At 52.2% G+C, this 17711-nt stretch overlaps 1 protein-coding gene across 1 annotated transcript; it reads right to left on the bottom strand.

Annotated features, from left to right (window-relative positions):
• Positions 1 to 999: 999 nt before the first annotated feature.
• Positions 1000 to 1860, bottom strand: LOC115291461 (keratin-associated protein 10-7-like). The gene has a single exon (XM_029938939.1). It carries the CDS (start codon positions 1858 to 1860, stop codon positions 1000 to 1002), a length of 861 nt encoding a protein of 286 aa, XP_029794799.1.
• Positions 1861 to 17711: the final 15851 nt, after the last annotated feature.

The following is a 17711-nucleotide window of genomic DNA, read 5'->3' as shown; positions in this document are numbered from 1 at the left end:
AGCCGCCCACAGACGGCCTCCCCCCCCCATCTGGAGGGGCCCAGAGCCTCTAGGTTGTCACTGCGCCTTGGGCGGTGCCAAAGAGGCTTCCAAGTGTAAAGTGACCATCACCTCCGACTCCCTCTCTCTTTCGCGGCAGTGGCCAGCTGTGAAGACGCCCCATCTGGGAGCAGTCTAGATGGGCTGACCATGTAGACACCCCTTCTGTGAGCAGTCCTGCTGATTGTATAGACGCCCCTTTTGTGAGCAGTCTGGCTGACCGTGTAGACACCCCATCTGGGAGCAGTCTAGTCTGTCTGACTGTGTAGTTGTCCCTTCTGGGAGCTGACCATGTAGACGCCCCATCTGGGAGCAGTCTAGTTAGGCTGACCGTGTAGACGCCCCACCAGGAGCAGTTTGTCCTCGGGTGGCCAGCCACACGTTCTGCAGACTTTCCTGGGGAACCATCAGAAAGTCCCGGTGTTCTGTGCAGCGGGGCGGGGGCAGGGGCCAAGGCCCCCTCAGGGCACAAGCCTCCTGTACCCTCATTCACCTGCTGGGCTTTTCCCTGCGAGATGGGGGACCGCGGGGCGGGGAAGGGAAGCGGCATGAGCCGATGGCGTTCGCATGCACATCTCTCATCTTTCGGGGCTTTGAACTTGGAACTATGTCTTTACTGTTTGTTGCCACCAGACAGAGCAAGCTGGGCCACTCAGCGGTCTCTGGGCTCAGAGGAGAGGAAACCACAAGCCATCTCTATTTCATGACATTTTATTGGTTATCGCACTGGCCTTTGTCACCCGGACTACAAGGAGCCAGCCCTACAGAAGAGGGCTGCAGGGAGCGGGGCACCCCGTTGAGGGGCCTGGGGGCCATCTCTTTGCAGAAAGGGAAACCTCGAATGGCTGAGGGGTGGGAATGGGGTTCTAGGGGCCTCTAGAGGGGCTGCGGAGCTCCTGAGGGAGGACATCTGTGCTCCGGAGCAAAGACGGCGGCTCTAGAGGCAGAACTTCCAGCTGCTCAGCAGCAGGACTGGCCTGAGGTGGGGCCGCAGCAGGTGGGGCGCGAGCACACGGGGCGGCAGAGCAGGGACACGCAGGAGGCCGGGCGGCAGCAGCTGGACCGACAGCAGGAGGCAGGGGCACAGCAGGCGGGCCTGCACACGGGGCGGCAGAGCAGGGACACGCAGGAGGAGGGTCTGCAGCAGCGGCTGGGCTGGCAGCAGGGGGTGGACCCGGAGCACACAGGGGTGCAGCAGACGGGCTTGCAGCACACAGGGGTGCAACAGGCTCCCTGGCAGGGGGAGGAGATGCAGCAGGAGGGCTGGCAGCAGGAGGAGGTTGTGCAGGGGGAGTCCTCACAGCAGACGGGTTTGCAGCAGACAAGGGTGCAGCAGACAGGCTTGCAGCACACAGGGGTGCAGCAGACAGGCTTGCAGCAGACAGAGGTGCAGCAGGCTCCCTGGCAGGGGGAAGAGGTGCAGCTAGACTGCTGGCAGCAGGAAGAGGTTGTGCAGGGGGAGTCCTCACAGCAGACAGGCTTGCAGCAGACAGGGGTGCAGCAGACGGGCTTGCAGCAGACAGGGGTGCAGCAGGCTCCCTGGCAGGGGGAAGAGGTGCAGCTAGACTGCTGGCAGCAGGAAGAGGTTGTGCAGGGGGAGTCCTCACAGCAGACAGGCTTGCAGCAGACAGGGGTGCAGCACACAGAGGTGCAGCACACAGGGGTGCAGCAGCTGAGGGCGCAGCAGGCCGGCTCGCAGCTCTCTGGGCAGTCCTCCCCCTGCCAAGAGGAGTCGGGGCAGGAGTCGGAGGCCCTGGGCAGGCAGACGCGGCTGCCGTAGCTCAGGTCGCTGGAGCAGACGGACAGGGTGGAGGCGGCCATGGTGGGGGCGGTGGGGCTGGAGGAGGGTGAGTGTGTGTGAGTGTGAGTGTGAGTGTGTCCGAGATGCTCGGGCTGTCAGCTTTTATATCTCCTGGGCGTGTGTTGTCCCCACCGACAGCTCACGCCTCCTTCCTTGTTGGTCCAAGAGCTGCTTGCAGGGAAGCCCTCATTAGCGCTGCTTTAGTTTCTACAATTAGATTTTACTCATAAGTCTTGTGAGTCTGTTGTCGGACTCCATTTTCCTGTGTCCTTTGTTTGGCTCCAGAAATATTCCAAGCAGGTTTTGCTGGGTGACTGCCATGGTTTCTAATGCCACACTCATGCTCAGCGTGAGATCGAAGTCCCACACAGCAGCCGCTCTGGGGTGGGAAAACTCGGGAAAGGCACCCAGTGCCATCACGGGCTGGCCTGCGAAGCACCTACAAGGAATGGGAAAAGGGTAAGAAGTGCACGAGAATAAAACTTGACCACAGAACACAGGCAACGTATGCGCGCTGGGGACCTGGGGACTGGAGAGCGTCGTGGGTGGGAGAATCAGGGGGTAGAGTCCTCCCCTTGCCCCCAGTCCCTCATCTCTGGTGTCATTTCAATCAAAACCCAAAGGGAATCTTTTTGGCATAAAAACTGAAGATACTGAGCTGCCAGAAAATATTGGCAGAATGCGTGACAGATGAAAGGTAATATGGAATTTTTTTTTAATTTCTTAAATTTTTAAAAAAATGTTTAATAGTTTATTGTCAAATTGGTTTAAAGTCCTTACAACCAAGGCAGGAGAAGGTACAAAAGAATCAAGTACAAAATTCAAAACACTCAAATTTTCGATGAGCATATGGAAAGCTACCTGAGTTTATTAGCAAAGTTTCTTGAGTTAAAACATAAAAATGTCCCTCCTATAAGATCAGCCAAAATGTATCATGTTGATAATTTCCAGTGTTGCTGAGTGTGATCTCACTCCTACATACCCCTGAGGAGTTGGTGTCTGTGTGTGTTTGTGTCTGTGTGTAAACACGTAATGTGAAATTTACCATATAACTATATATATATACATATATATATATATATTTGAGACACCCAGGTGCCCAAACCATTTAACTATTTGAAAGTGTACAAGTCAGTGGCATTTAGCAGAGTCACAATGTTGTGCGACCATGACCACCATCTTCTTCCAGAACATTCTCATCAATCGAGAAGGAAATCCTGCATTATTGCGGAGCCCCTACCCAGCCCCCTGAGTCACTAATCTGCTCTTGTCTCTGTGGATTTGCCTGTCCCACACGTTTCACAAACAAGGAATCCTGCGGGCCGTGGCCTCTTGTGTCTGGCCACTTTCACAGGGTGTCACGTTTTCCGGGCTCACCCACGTTGTAGCAGGTGTCAGAGCTCTGCTCCTTCTCATGGCTGAGTAACAGCCCATCAGGTGGGGAGACCACATTGTACTTTCCCGTTCATCCGTCAGTGGACATTTGGGTTGTTTCCACCTTTTGGCTACTGTGAATGGTGATGCTGTGGGCATTTTTGTGCAAGTTTCTATTTGAATAGCTCTTTTCCGTTCTCTCGGGTGTTTCCGACAGGGGAACTCTGTGTCTAGCTTTTGAGGAATCGCCAGACGCCTTCCCCAGCAGACGCACCATTTCCCCAGCAGTGAGGTGTGATGTCGTTTTTCCACATGCTCCCCAACCCTGGTTCTATGGCATTCTTTTTTTAAAAACTGTAGGCATCCTTGTGGGTGTGAAGTGGCATCTTCTTGCGGTTCTGATTCGCATTTCCCTGATGGCCCGTGAGGCTGGGCTTCCCGTCAGGTGTTTGTCCACCATCTGCGTGTCCTCGCTGGGGAAATGCCCATTGAAGTGTCCAGCCTGTCTTCAGTTGGGTGGTGTGTCTTCTTGTTGTTGAGTCACAGGAGTCCCACGTGCTGGACACGAGGCCCTTCTCAGAGTTAGGATTTGCAAACATCTTCCCCGTGCTCTGGGTTGTCTCTTCACTCTCTCAATAGCATCCTTTGATACATAAATCTTTTTAATTTTGATGCAGTCCCAACGGGTATCTATGCATTTTTTTTTGTTGCAGCCCACGCTTCTGGTGTCATACCTAAGAAACTGCCACCAAATCTAAGGTCATGTAGATATACCCCTGTGTTTTCTTTTTAGAATGTTTTACTGTTACCTCTTATATTTAGGCCTTTGATCCACTTTGAGTTGATTTTTGTATAGAGTGAGAGACAGGGTTCAACTGTTGGTCTTTCTCTTTGATTTTTGGCTGCTTTTAAATATTATGGATATGGCACATTTTCAATGGTACTTGTGAATATTATTTACTAACTTGCTTTTTGTCTTATTACTTACATATAAGGAAAGTAGTCCATCATTCCATTTCTATCTATCTACATATCTATTATGATCCATCATCTTTCCATCCACTTATTCATTATCTATCTATATATCTATAATCATCATCCCTCCATCCATCCCTCATCCATCCATCTATCATCCATCCATCTACCCATATATTTATTCATTACCTATCTATCTATCTATCATCATCATCATCATCATCATCCATCCATCCATCCATTTATCTATCATCTATCTAGCCATCTTAATGTACAACAAAGGGAACACAAAATAATTGAAAAATTCTACAGTTTACTGATGGTTCTGTCTTTCCTATTTTACTTCCAGTTTCTTTACAGTACAAACAAACCCTTTACCCAGTAGTTGGGTGTAGTGAAAAGGGTGTGTGGAAACTAATGAAGAGAAACGTCACTAACATGGAGCAGGGGGAAGCTCCGCCCTCCCACTCATCTTCAATTGCAAAGCCAAGGGCAAGAGGCACACTGCTTCACTCTCCCAGCTGGAGGAGGGGCGTTCCCTCCCCGGGCAACAGCCAAGCCAATGAGAAGCCACTACACTTCCAGCTCCCAGTTTGCTCCAATGGGCTTTGTGCTTACAACAACCTCAACCCTTTGATCAGCTATTAAAAAAAGCCTCGAGAGCCCTTGCTAGCTGGTCTCGCTCAGACTGTGATTCTCTGCTGTCCGTAATACACCGGGTCTTTTGCTGGTAAAACAATTAACAGTTTTATTTTTAAGGTTCACAAATGAAAATAATAAGTGATTGTTGGTTGAGCGGGTAAATGCATGAAGGGCTTTATTCAGAGTCAGAGAGCGTGTCTCTGGTTCCTAACAACGTCCCCGCAGGGACCGAGATCACTTTCTGTGTATTTCTGACATGTCGTCTGTACAGGAGTAAATAGGCCTGTTGTGGCCGGTGTCACTGGTCCCAGTGCCCTCGGCCGCCGTCACCCACCACACCTGCTCGCTTCCCCTGGCTTCCGCGGTGTCTCCCCCTGCGTCCTGGCTCTCCGGGGAGCACCGCTGTCCCCACGCGTCGAAGGGAGTCCCGCGGCTTTCCGCCCACCCCCGCTCCCCGGCCGGGCTGGCAGGGAGGGGCCTGGCTTCTTACTCTTGGCCTAAAGTCGTGCCCTGTGTCCCTTCTTCCGCGTCCCCGCCCTCCGCCCCCACCGCCCTGCACCACCTGTGGGTGCCTCCTCACCTCTGGCTGGGCTCCGGGACACCTGCTTCCCTCCCAGTGCCAGTGCGTGGAGAGCTCCCCACCTGCAGGGTGTCCTGTGTGGGTGACAGGCACCCCTGCTGTCATGGCCTGTGCGGCAGTCGTCTGCCTGGCCTCCTCAGCACCCACTGCCCCTGCTGTGCTCACCCCACGCCCAAGTTCTGGGTCTTCGCCAGGCTGGACCTCCTGCACTCCGGTGTCCCGGAGCTCCCCCTTTTGGGGCTCAAATAACTACTTCTTTTCTTGTTTTATTTTATTTTATTTATTTTATTTTTTTATGTTTTATTTATTTTTTGAGAGAGAGAGACAGAGACAGAGAGACAGTGTGAGCAGGGGAGGGGCAGAGAGAGGAGACACAGAATCGGAAGCAGGCTCCAGGCTCTAAGCTGTCAGCACAGAGCCCAACATGGGGCTCGAACCCACAAACCGTGAGATCATGACCTGAGCCGAGGACGGACGCTTAAAGGACTGAGTCCCCTGGCACCCCCTTCATCTTCCTTTCAAATCTTCCCGCGTCTCTCTTAGCCCCGGCTGGCCCTTCTTTCTGCATCCCGATGCCGTCTGTCACCTGTGCCAAACCACGTAACTCATGATTACGGATTGTCTCGGCTTTTACGTTTATCTCGTGCGCATAAATCTGGTCTCTCCAGCATGGTATCACACATGAGTCAAGACAACTGTCTCACTGAGTCAAGGCCACATTGTAACACCCCTGAAAAAGGGAGATGATCCTTCTGAAGATGAGGTGTCAAAGTGTACCTAGCAGGCAGCTGTTAGTTCTGCTGAGGGGTACGTAAAATAATGGGGCGTCTTTACTACGGATGAGATCTTAGTCTTGATAACCTGTGACCTGTCTAGGGTGTGTGTGTGTGTGTGTGTGTGTGTGTATTCTTCAGTACGTTGCCCCAAGTAGGCCCACTGCAAGCATCAAACCCCTGTGAGACGAATTACCCGAAATCCTCAAGCTGAACCAAGCTGCCCAGATGGCTGTAACACCACCAGCTTCTGTTCTTAAGGCAAAACCAGGCCATTCTTTCCAAGCAGAGAAGGGGCAATCTCAAGGAAACAAGCTCCAGGCCTCAAGCCAGAGATGCAAATCCGTGGCGTGGCCCTGACCTCCCTGGCGCGGGCAGCCTGATGGGGCTGCCCGGGACCGGGGCGGGGGAGGAAGTCAGGTGCTGGGTCCTCTGCTGTTTAGAGAGGAATGAGCCACAGCTTGTCTCCTCCACCTTCTACCCCAGACTGGGCCAGGGGCAGGCAGGGTCGTGCCCAGGGGAAACAGAAATCACGGATGATGAGTAAGAGGGTAGATGAGGACCCCCGCCCCTCCATGGTGGGTGGAAAGCAGAGCAGGGAATCTAGCACAAGTGTCTGTGTCCCTAAGCCTCGCGGCTCTGTCTTACAGCATGGACCGGACTTGGACTTCCCTGGGGGCCCTCTGGGGAGCCCGGAGCTGCCCTTCCCGAGGGAGGCAGAGGGGAGCTTCCCCTGTGGCCCGCGTCCTGCTGCCTGGTCAAGTCACGAAATGCAGCCAGCTGGATCCAGCCTGAGGCCGAGAGTTTGCAGAGTGAAGGCCACGGGGACGGAAGCACTGTGACTTCTCGGGAAGCTGTCTCAGCAGGTGGGGTCAGAGGCCTTCTGGGACGCCCTGGGGAGCCCCACGCCGCACCGTCTTGGGCAGGGCGCCTTTTCCCGTCTTTTCCCGTATGCCTGTTGTCACCTGAACAGACCAGCCCGCGTGAGGGCAAGTCTAAGTCACCTGGAATGTAAATATTTGGGTTCGGGGTGACTGAGTTCATGCCAACCCCAGTTATACTCTGTGTGCGTTCTTGTCAAACAGGAAGAAAAACAAAACAGGTCTCCGATAAAAATAGTTCTGTTTTATGTGGACGCGCCTCCCCGCCACCAGCCCCAGCAGCCCAGTGCCATTTACCAGAGTCGGATAAGGGTTTCCAAAGAAATCTCTCGCTCCTCCCCCCATCCTTGGCCACGTTGCCCCTTTAGTCGGGCATGGAGAAGGCTAGATGAAGAAGAAACCCTAATTTACAGTAAAGAACAAAGAAGAGCAATTCAACAAACAGAAACCGAGGACCAGAGAAGCAGAGTTTGTCTCTCAGTCATGCATCTCCTTGGTGGACCCCACCATGGCGGTGACATGCACCCAGGCACGTGTGGAGGGTCCTGGGAGTAGGTGGGACCTCACTACACTTCAGCCTTCAGTTCTCATCTTGGGGGTCCCCATGAGTGTCCTTGCCATGTGACTCCTGTGTCCTTGTCAGCTGCGATACAGGGATGCTGACGTGTCCCCTGCCTTCCACCCTGGTCTCTTCTGATCATGTTATAAAGTCCCTATATGAACTCTGGTTCACCTGCAGATACACATGCACCCTGACCAACCCAGTCCCGCTCGGGGACAGTGGCCCCAAGCACCATCAGGGACCCTTGCTCTTCCCATCTCCCTGCTCTGTCACCCTTATTGTTGGCTGTCATTCCCCAGATCATTGCTCTGTGATCACAAGGTGGCTGCTATAGCTCCGGGCATTGCTCCCATAGTTCAAGGAGGAACAAAGAATGAGAGAAGGGGGATGGTGCCAGTTCCAGGGAAGTGAAGTTTTCCCAGAAGCCCCAGCAGGTTTGCCAGAAGATTCCTGTGGCCACTTCTAGCTTCAGAGAGTCTGGAAAGCTGCCTCCTCTTACCCGGGCACCTCATCCACACTGTTGGTTAGGACACGGGGGATGGATATTGGGCTGGCAGCCAGTGCCGGCCGCCCCAGTGGGTAAGTGAGGAAGCCAGAATACCTGTCCGGTGGTGGGGTATACGCTGTACAATGCAGGAAATCCGCGGGGGAGGGCCCACACGGGCCATCAGGCCGTGTTTTCTCTGTGTCTTATGAAAATCACAGGGCTTCCTGCAAAGTTTCCCCCATGCTTCAGGGCATGTTCACAGAATTTTCACCTAAAAGAACTGAGGGTGTTGGGTGCCAGTGCATTTGTTGGAGTGATCTGGAGAGTTCATGTGCTTGAGAGCCATCTCCGGACTCTGTGGGAGGGTTCCTGGTAGGGCAGAAGGTCTGAGAGTGCCCATGGGCCCCACGCACCCCTGGGGCCCGTCCAACCTGCTCTAACCTGCTCAGCAGGATTTTCCGTTCGGACACTGGCTTTGTTTTTAATGTTTATTTTTGAGAGAGAGAGAGAGAGAAGGAGAGAAAGAGAGAGACAGTGTGAGTGAGAGAGGGTCAGACAGAATCAGAAGCAGGCTGCAGGCTCTGAGCTGTCAGCACAGAGCCCGACTCGGGGCTCGAACTCAGGAACCGTGAGATCATGACCTGAGCTGAAGTCAGACGCTTCACCCACTGAGCCCCCAGGGGCCCCTGGACACTGGCTTTCTGACACAGTCAGTGTGGAAACCCAATACCCTTCAAAGCAACATCATTCTGGATCCAAGTTGCCTGACCCACATTTTCCCAGAGGGGTAAACCTGAATTCAGGGCTGTTTACTGTTAGAAAAAAAAAAATGCAAGAAAAAATGGCAAATATTGATGAACAGCCTGGTAATGGGCTGGGCACCACCCCACGGGCTCACCCTGGACACCAGGGAGCTGATACAACCGTCACCCGCATGGGGAAAACAAGGTTGTCCCTGATCTCCAGTGGAGAGTGGGGTACGCAGCTGTCCGAGGCCCCATTCACGTCCACGAGCGTTCCCCAGAGTCCTGCCCAGAACTGCTGTCACCTGTATCTCCCAGCGGCGTCTCTGGGTCTGAGGTCCCTGCCCTGCTACACGCTCGTGGACCCTCCTGCCAGACACCCCGTGCGCTTCAGCCCCCATCTCCCCGCTTGCCTGCCTGCAGAGAACCGCACGGCGTGGCCACCTCCTTGGGCTCCCCTCCAGTCCAGCCTCACCCGTGCCTGGGCAGATAGGTGCTCCCCTGTTCCCGAAAGGAAATTGACACTCAGAGAGGCCAGGGACTCGGGACTTTCATCCCTCTGTCATTGATGGGAGGGAGGGAGGCCCCCAGTCAGCGGAAGACCCGGGACTCCAGCAAACAGACACAGAGCTCAGGGTGAGTTGGGGGTCCGACACAGGGCGCCTCTGGAAGGCAAGAGGGTCACGGTTCCCCCACCCAGGCTCAGTCCTGGTCCCCTAGGGGGTGGGGGGTGGGTGGTTGTGCAAGGCCTGCGGCAGCTCTGCAGAATGTTCCGGCGGCGGGCTAGGCTCCTTCCATCCAGTGAGTCCCCTGGCGGCTTCCGTCTCCAGCCCTCCCACCCCCCCCCCCCCCCCCCCCCCCCCCCCGTCATCCTGGGCTCTGCATCCTGTCCCCTCCCCCTGCCCTCTGTGAGTGTCTGGGTTCAAGGCCCAGATGTGGCCTGCTCCCTGGAAGCCAAGCGCACCCAGCATTCAAGGCCCTGGAAGGGCCGGGAAACACCTCCGACAGCCAGGCAGCGGGGGCCTCGTGGACATGCTGCGCTCAGCCTCGGACTTGGTCGGTAGGGAGTGGACGCTGGCACCAAGGCTCCTCTCGGACCCTCTGGGTGTGGGCACCTGGGGCTCAACCGCAGCCCTGACCCCCTCCCTCCACTGCTATCTTCGCCCCCCGCCCTGGCTCCACTTTTATCTTTGTGTGTCATGGATGCCTGCGAGCCCTCGGAACAAGGTACATAAGGAATAAACAGAGGCAGAGCCCTGCAGCTTCCCCGGGACAGCCAGGCACATCCTCACAGTGCCAGGCAGAGCAGGCCATGGGCGGGCGCCACACAGCCCTCTCCCCTGCCCAGAAAGTACACACCGGCCTCTGGCCCTCGGGGAACCTGCCCAAGGCGGCCCTTCGTGTGGGTGCTTCGGCTCCCCGTGCTGGTTCTGTGATGGAGCATCATAAATGCGGGGAGAAGAGACAGAGACAGGGACAGACACGCCCCTGCCCGTTGATCTGCCATTCATGGCTTCTGTGGCTGCCGCCCCTGCCCCCCCTCTGCCCCTGCACCCATCACGGACCCTGGGATGTGGTTCCTCAGTGATTGCAGACATCTCCCTTGGGGTTCTGCCCAGGGTCAGGAATGATACAGGGTCTGTCCCTTGTGACTCTGGTTTGGGGACGTATGGGGGCTTCCTGATTCCCTGGGACCCCGTGTTGGAGGTTGGGTCCCAGGCCCACATCCCTGCAGGGTGTGGGGAGGCTCCCTCTGTTCTGGACCGGAAAGCCCGTACGGCTTCTCGTAGAGAGTGAGGTGATGTTTGGTTTTACTCTGAAATCAACGTGAGGAATAATGCAATGACGACTTTTCGGAAGGCCTGGGGGAGGGGGGGAGGGCACCTGCTAACAGTGCAGAGAGAGCTGTCCTGTCAGGCCCGGCTGCGCCCCACTTTCCCGTCTTTCAGCCAAGCCTGCCCGTGACTCACACGGGACGCAGAGTGCGTTTGCACCCACCAGCTCCATCGCTGTGTCCCTCCCGGGTGGACCATGAGCTCTGTCTGGTGTGCACCCGGGGGTGTCACTGGGCCGGAGGACTCAGGAAGGTGGGGAACTGGGTCACGTCAGTGCAGCAGGGAGGCAGGGGAAGCTGTCCGGAGCCCGAGTCCTTTGTGGCCAGGCATAGTCTCCCACTCCACAGATACAGAAACTGAGGCTGGCTCTGGCCATGCCCTCCTCCCCTTTTCCTCCAGCCTGTCCAGTGGGCCCTCTTTCTGCCTCTCTCCAGGCTGCAGACTTCTGCCCAATCCCCAGGGGGCGCCCCGGCTCCTCTCCCGCCTCCTCAGCCCAGCCAGGCAGTCCAGCCCCTGCGTCTCCATACCCCGTGTCCAGGGCACCCGGTCCTCTGGCTTCCTGAAGCCCAGAATACCCACCGCTCTGCTCTCGGGAAATCTAGAGACCCCGGGCGCCCATGCTGCCAAACCTGCCGAGGACCTAGGTTGCTGTTGGATGGCTTTCAGGAGCTGGACGTGAGGAAGGAAAACCCTCAAAGCCATGGACTTGGCCCCCAACTGGATTTCACCTTGGCATTTGCTGGGTTTGCTGAGCCCAATCATCTTCACTAGCGTGTTATCCTAAGTCACTTCCTCAGGAAAAAGAGCAGCCAGCTGGCCATCAGTCCCAGACCTGGGTCCTTTACACCCCAACTGTCCCTATGTCCACTGAGGCTGTCCCTGGAGGAACTTTCTGGAATGGACCATTGGTAATGTTGGCCTTTGTTCGTTGATTCTGCAAATTATGGAAATTGTCCTTTGCAGCTCTGACAGAATGACAGTGAATTTCGACGCACAGAGTCCCTGATGCTGGGCGGCGGGGGCGGGGGGGGGGGTTCATTTCAGGGAAGCAGGTGCCCAGCTGATGGTACAACAGAGATGTGTCTCAGCATTGTTTTGTTTTGTTTGCTTGTTTTTAAAGAATAAGTTAGCTGCCGGAGAACTTGCTGCGGACGTGAGGTCATCTCTCATCATCAGATGCACACACACGTCACCACCTTTGGTGAAGGCTAACCCTGCCACCTCTGTGAGCCAACAGCAACCCACACCCAACAGAAGAGGCGTAAGCAGGCATATTCGTGTTACCAACCCTTCTTGAAACTTTGGACCACAATTCGCGTTAACAAACACACCTGTTTACTCAGATCCAGTCCATTTGTCTGTGTGTTTTTCTTACTTGAAATGAATAACCCCGCTTCCTGTTGTTTGAAGTGGTGCAGGTTATGAAGAGTAATCTTCAACGGGTCACGAAGAATACAAATGGCCATGAGTTGCGGCGTGAGTCATAATTCACACGTTGGTCTTTGAGTTTCTTAAAATGAATAGCTGTGGATTGTGTAAACTAAGATATAAATATATGAACTATGGGGCACTGTTTGCCTGAGAATCAGAGGAATATAGTAACGAAAAGAGAGCATATGATAAGTCATGTTCATTCATCAGGGCTTCGCGCCAGATGGGCTTCTGGTTATTTGGATGGAACGGATAGTTTGGACCAAGAGCCCCAGATGAAAATAATTGGGTAAATGTCTTTTAAAACTGTTTACAGGAACTGGAGCCCTAACGAGGTGACACAACGGTGTGGATAAAGATCCAGAAGACGGAAACTTGCGGAGAAACGGTCAGCGTTGGGCGCGGCCTCTGTCCTGGGGGTTTCTGCTGATTCAGGAAGAAGGGGCCAGTCCCGAGCAGCACTTTGGCCACCTCGTGAGGCAGGAGGTCAAGAGCATGGATCCAGGCCTGCCAAGTTTGGGTCTTCATAACTCCCTGAAGCATTGAGTTGGAAGCCCCATGGGTCAGAAGAAGGAAAATGTAACTCAGCCCCCACATGGACCACCGCGCAACTTCAAGTCACCCAAGTGGTCCCAAGTATGTCAACCACTGAAATTGTGTTAGGGTGATCCCAGGTGGATGTACCTCTAGGCACCTGGCTGAAATAATAGAAAATCATCTCTGGAGAAAGGTGATATCCTACCAGCCCTCAAACTACTTGTAAACAATCCCCGAAATACAAGGCTTGGCACCCTGTCAGAGATAACCAGAAACACGAGGAGGCGAGACAACATAAATTAGAATGAGCAAAAACAACAGGCAACCGAAGAGGCACATGAGGGCTCTAGATAAAAGAACTATGAAACACAATCTCTAAAGTAATAATGCTTATGGTGTTCAAGGTAATAAAAGGCAAGATTTAAAATTCTTAGCAGGAAATTGAAAATTTTTAAAAAGTGAGAACTGTTGGAACAAAGTAGAAATTCTAGAACTGAAAAATACGTAACACATTAGTAACACAATCAGTGTGTTTTACAGCAAGTTAGACCCAGCTGAAGAGAGAATAAATAAACTGGAAGCCAGAAGAAAATGTCCAGATGGAAGCAAGCAGAGAAAAAAGACGGACAAGACACAAGAGGTACAAGACAAAGGGGGTACAATGAGAGCACATCTCTTCAGGAGGAAAGGAGAGAAGCACAGAGCAATATTTGAAGAAATAGCAGCTGAGAAGGTAATTTATTTTTTCTCTTCATTTCATAGGGAACTGAGCTCATAATTCTTTATGAGCTTTCTTCTTAGGGAGCTGAAGTGCTTTAAAAAATACTCTATCATCACTCTCAGATAACTAGGCCAAAAAGACTATTTTAAAGAAATGGAAACAGAGAAACTTAAAGCAGGCCTAAACAAATTTATTTTCAACTATCACTCCTTAATCTGACTAACAGATGAATAATAAAAATAAGATTATTTTAGCTAACACACTATTGGTCACTGTTTTGGTGCTTTGGGAAAATAGTTGAGCAGCTTTTCAAATACTTAAAGCTAAAATAAAAAACAAAAAACTAAGATTGTCCTCTGAGAGTAAAACTGAAACCAGAAAGAGACCGTGAGGGTGGCAAAGATACGCAAAACTTTCTTAATTGTGCAGAATAGCTCCCAGAAAGCTTGACGTGACAGTGACCTGAATGATGTCATGTCTTAAGTAATCTCTACACCCAACATGGGGCTTGAACTCACGACCCCCAGACTGAGTCACATGCTCCACTGACTGAGCCCGCCATGAGTCCCAACAATGACCTGAATCATGTAATACCTTAATCTCATTGGGTGCGTGAGTGTGGGACAAGTTTATCACCAAAGGAAGCAGAGAAAAAAGATGGCCACAGAGACAGAGGTTGGCTGGGCTGATAAGCCACAGTCCAGGGCAACGACTGTGACTATTCCCACACCCCAGACAAGACTCCTCCATCAAAATGTCCCTCACCCCATTCACTCAACCAACTCCTTTGTTTGGGGTCCAGATCTACCACAGCAATTGCCTGGTTAGAGTTTAGTTTCCTAGACTGAGTGTGCATGGTGGAAAACTGTCCCTCGGACGACTGTGTACATCATTAACTGTGAGTTGGTATTCTGGTTCATACAGCAGTCTCTGCTATGTTGATTAATGTGAGTCTATTGTTGCAAAAGTATCCACTCAAAAGCCAGGGGTCGGAATCTGTAAGGCTGGAGGCCCAAATCTAGACCGTGTCATGCTTGCCCAAAGGCGCCAGACTGTGAGTCCTCTTAGGTTCGTTATTCGCTCTCTGGTTGCAGCCCTGACGCCATTATTGGCTAACAGTGGTCTTAGTTTTCCAAATGGATATTTTACAGATTAAAGCAATATGATTATACACAAAGTAAGGTCATCCTAAAATAGCTTTTCCCTCCCTCATGCCTATGCATTCCATCCCCAAAGGCTATTAAGCCCACCTCATTTCTTCTGGAATGTACCATCATAACTTTCAAACTCTGAGTATATGCTATTTTTACTTATATTGATTTGAGATATGGGGAAGAAAAAACTGGAAATATGGTGAACCTCTGCTTTCTAGAAGTTTTCCTTGTCTTTATTTACAATCTAATTTTTGAAATGTTATATTGATTATTAGATTGATAGTTTACATACATGCTCTCTTTTTCCCTGATAGCTTCTCTTTCATATCATGCAGTGTTGGCTTTATAATTTTAATCTTGCCAAAGGTATTCATGATAATTAAAAATATTTTTTCTATTCACAGGATAATTTCTGTATCCTTCACATTGCTCACTTCTGTTGTATTTCTTATAACTCTACTGGTATATCACGGCTCTTCCAGGAAGCCCAGCAAAACTTGGATCTACACTTGCTTTTGTGGTAGTCAGGCTCTGGAAGAGGCCCCCGTGGCCCCCCACCCCGTCCTGGGACTCACCCCCCGTGAGCATGGGGGGCCGTGCGCCTTGCTTCCAACCAGCTGAACACCACAGTGCCATCCAGGTGTGTGTGATGCCAGCCACGCGAGGCTAGAGCTCTCCTTTGGCCTTCCCCCCTCTCTGTCTTCCCTTCCCTCTCCCTCTCCTTCCTCCCCACCCCCAGCCTCACCCTCACTCTCTCGCTGGCTTTGAGGAAACAACGGATCTTCCTGGGTGACCCTGGGGAGCAGGAGTCTGCAGGTGCCTCTGCGGGCTGAAGGTGGCCTCTGGGCAGAACTGATGAGAAACTGAGGCCTCAGCCCAACATCTACAAGGGAGTGTATGGACCACGTGGGCTCAGAAGACATCCTTCTCCAGGCAAACCTCCGATGAGAACACAGCCAAGCAGGTACCGTGATTACAGCTTGCCTGGGACTCTAAACAGAGAGTCCAGCGCGCCTGGGGGGCTCAGTCGATTAAGCGTCTGGCTTTTGCTCAGGTCATGATCTCACAGTTCGTGGGTTCAAGCCCCATATCAGGCTCTGTGCTGACAGCTAGCTCAGAGCCTGGAGCCTGCTTCCAGTTTTGTGTCTCCCTCTCTCTCTGCCCCTCCCCTGCTCATGCCATCTCTATCTCTCAAAAAATAAATTAAAAAACATAAAAAAATTTTTAAAAAACCAGAGAACCCAGCTGACCCATACTTGGACTCTATTTATTACTGAAACATGGACAAGTTCATGGGAAGCTGTGTTTCTGAAATTAGAAGACTATAACCACCATATTGTCACGTTGTAGCAGCTTTTTATATGTTCTGGATACAAGTCCATTGATAGATAGGTGCCTTAGGAATATTTTCTCCCTGTCTGTGAGCTACCTGTTAATTTACCTCATGACTTTTATTGGAAGATCCTAAATAAAAACTAACGATCAATTTTTCTCTCTCTTGTCCAGTGCTTTCTGCGTCCTGCTTAAAAACTCTTTGCCTCCTCAGATAGTCAGTAACCCACTGTGAATTAATTCTTGTGTGTGAGCTGAGGGGCTGAGGCTTTCTGTTTGTTTTTATATGGAGATCCTTTGATTCAGCTTCCTGGCTGTCCTGTCTCCACTGAAATGTGCTGCCTCCTTCGTCAAAAATCAATCTATGCTATTCTATGGCACTGGTCTATTTGTCTATCCTAGGTCAACACCATGGAGCGCTGCTTTGGTTGTCATCATTTTTTTTAATGTTTATTTTTTTGAGAGAGAGACAGAGTGGGAGCGGGGGAAGGGCAGAGAGAGAGGGAGACACAGAATCTGAAGGGGCTCCAGGTTCTGAGCTGTCAGCACAGAGCCGGACTCGGGGCTCGAACCCACGAACTGTGAGATCACAATCTGAGCCGAAGCCAGACGCTTCACTGACCCACCCACCCAGGCGCCCCTGTTCCTTCCCAATTTTAAGTATGATTCTGTGTTCATGATTTTTCTTTCCTGTTGGTGCTCTGTAGTTTTTCTATGACGTGTTTAGATGTGGATTTCCTTTTTGTTTATTTGCTTTGGGCTCATTCAGCCTCCTAGATGGATGGGTCGTGTCTGCCAACAGCCTGGAAATCTCTCAGCCTTGTCTCTGGAGCATCGCAGCTTCCAGTGGTCCCTGTTACCTCCTTGTAGAACTCGGGTTGGATAATCATTAGATTTTCTTACCCATCTTCCGGGACTCAGTTTCTCCCAAGTGTTCTCCATCGTTTTGTCTTCCTGAGCTGCATCATGGATACATTATTCTAAAATGTATCCTTCTGAGGCCCCAGTGGGGCTCAGTGGGTTAGGTGTCCGGCTTCGGCTCAGGTCATGATCTCACACGCTCTGTGCTGACAGCTTGGGCCCGGAAACTGCTTCGGATTCTGTGCCTCCCTCTCTCTCTCTACCCCTCCCTTGCTTGTGCTCTCTCTATCTCTATCTCAAAAGTAAATAAACATTTAAAAAAAAAATAAATGTATTCTTCAGCTTACTATTAAATGTTTTTACCACTCACCTTTTCACTTCGAACTCATTCTAGATGTCCAAGAATATTGCAAACAAGAGACATGGATTTCTGGACTAATCTCCCCTCACCCAGACTCCCCGGATGGTAAGGCCGTCCACAACCACAGCGCTCAGCAGACTGAGGCCATGGCCTCACCTGCGTACATAGACCCCCTGAGTGCCCCCTGGATGTGTCCTGTTTTCTGGTCCAGAATCACCGTCATGGTTCTTTAATCTCCTTTATTCATGTCTCTCTTGTCCTTTTGCTCTTTGCCTTTCATGATCTTGACCCTGGAGGAGGGCTGGCCAGCGATCTCGTAGTGTCCTTCCCCGTGGGTGCTCACTACTTCCTCATCATCCAGTTCAGGCAACACACTTTGGCCAAAAATACCACAGCAGTGGCACTGCACTCTCCATGCACCTCATCCGGGGGCACCGATGTCAGCGCCATCCCTGGGGCTGTCCCCACTGGATGGTGGACTTGGGCCCCGGCAGTGGTGACCTCATGCGAGACTTCTCCCCCCCCCCCAGCAGCGAGCTCACCCAGGAGCACTTGCTGGCTGGCTGCCTCTGCGCAGAGGGCTTGTCTGTCGCTCATTTGTCATCTACGAGACACCAGCTGT

This window comes from Suricata suricatta, chromosome 5, assembly GCF_006229205.1.
Source record: "Suricata suricatta isolate VVHF042 chromosome 5, meerkat_22Aug2017_6uvM2_HiC, whole genome shotgun sequence".
In the NCBI taxonomy this organism is placed as follows: domain Eukaryota; kingdom Metazoa; phylum Chordata; class Mammalia; order Carnivora; family Herpestidae; genus Suricata; species Suricata suricatta.
This window is presented reverse-complemented; position numbering and strand designations above follow the sequence as displayed.

Excerpts from the sequence above, each read along its gene's own strand:
- LOC115291461 (XM_029938939.1), bottom strand. The coding sequence starts at position 1,860 with ATGGCCGCCTCCACCCTGTCCGTCTGCTCCAGCGACCTGAGCTACGGC.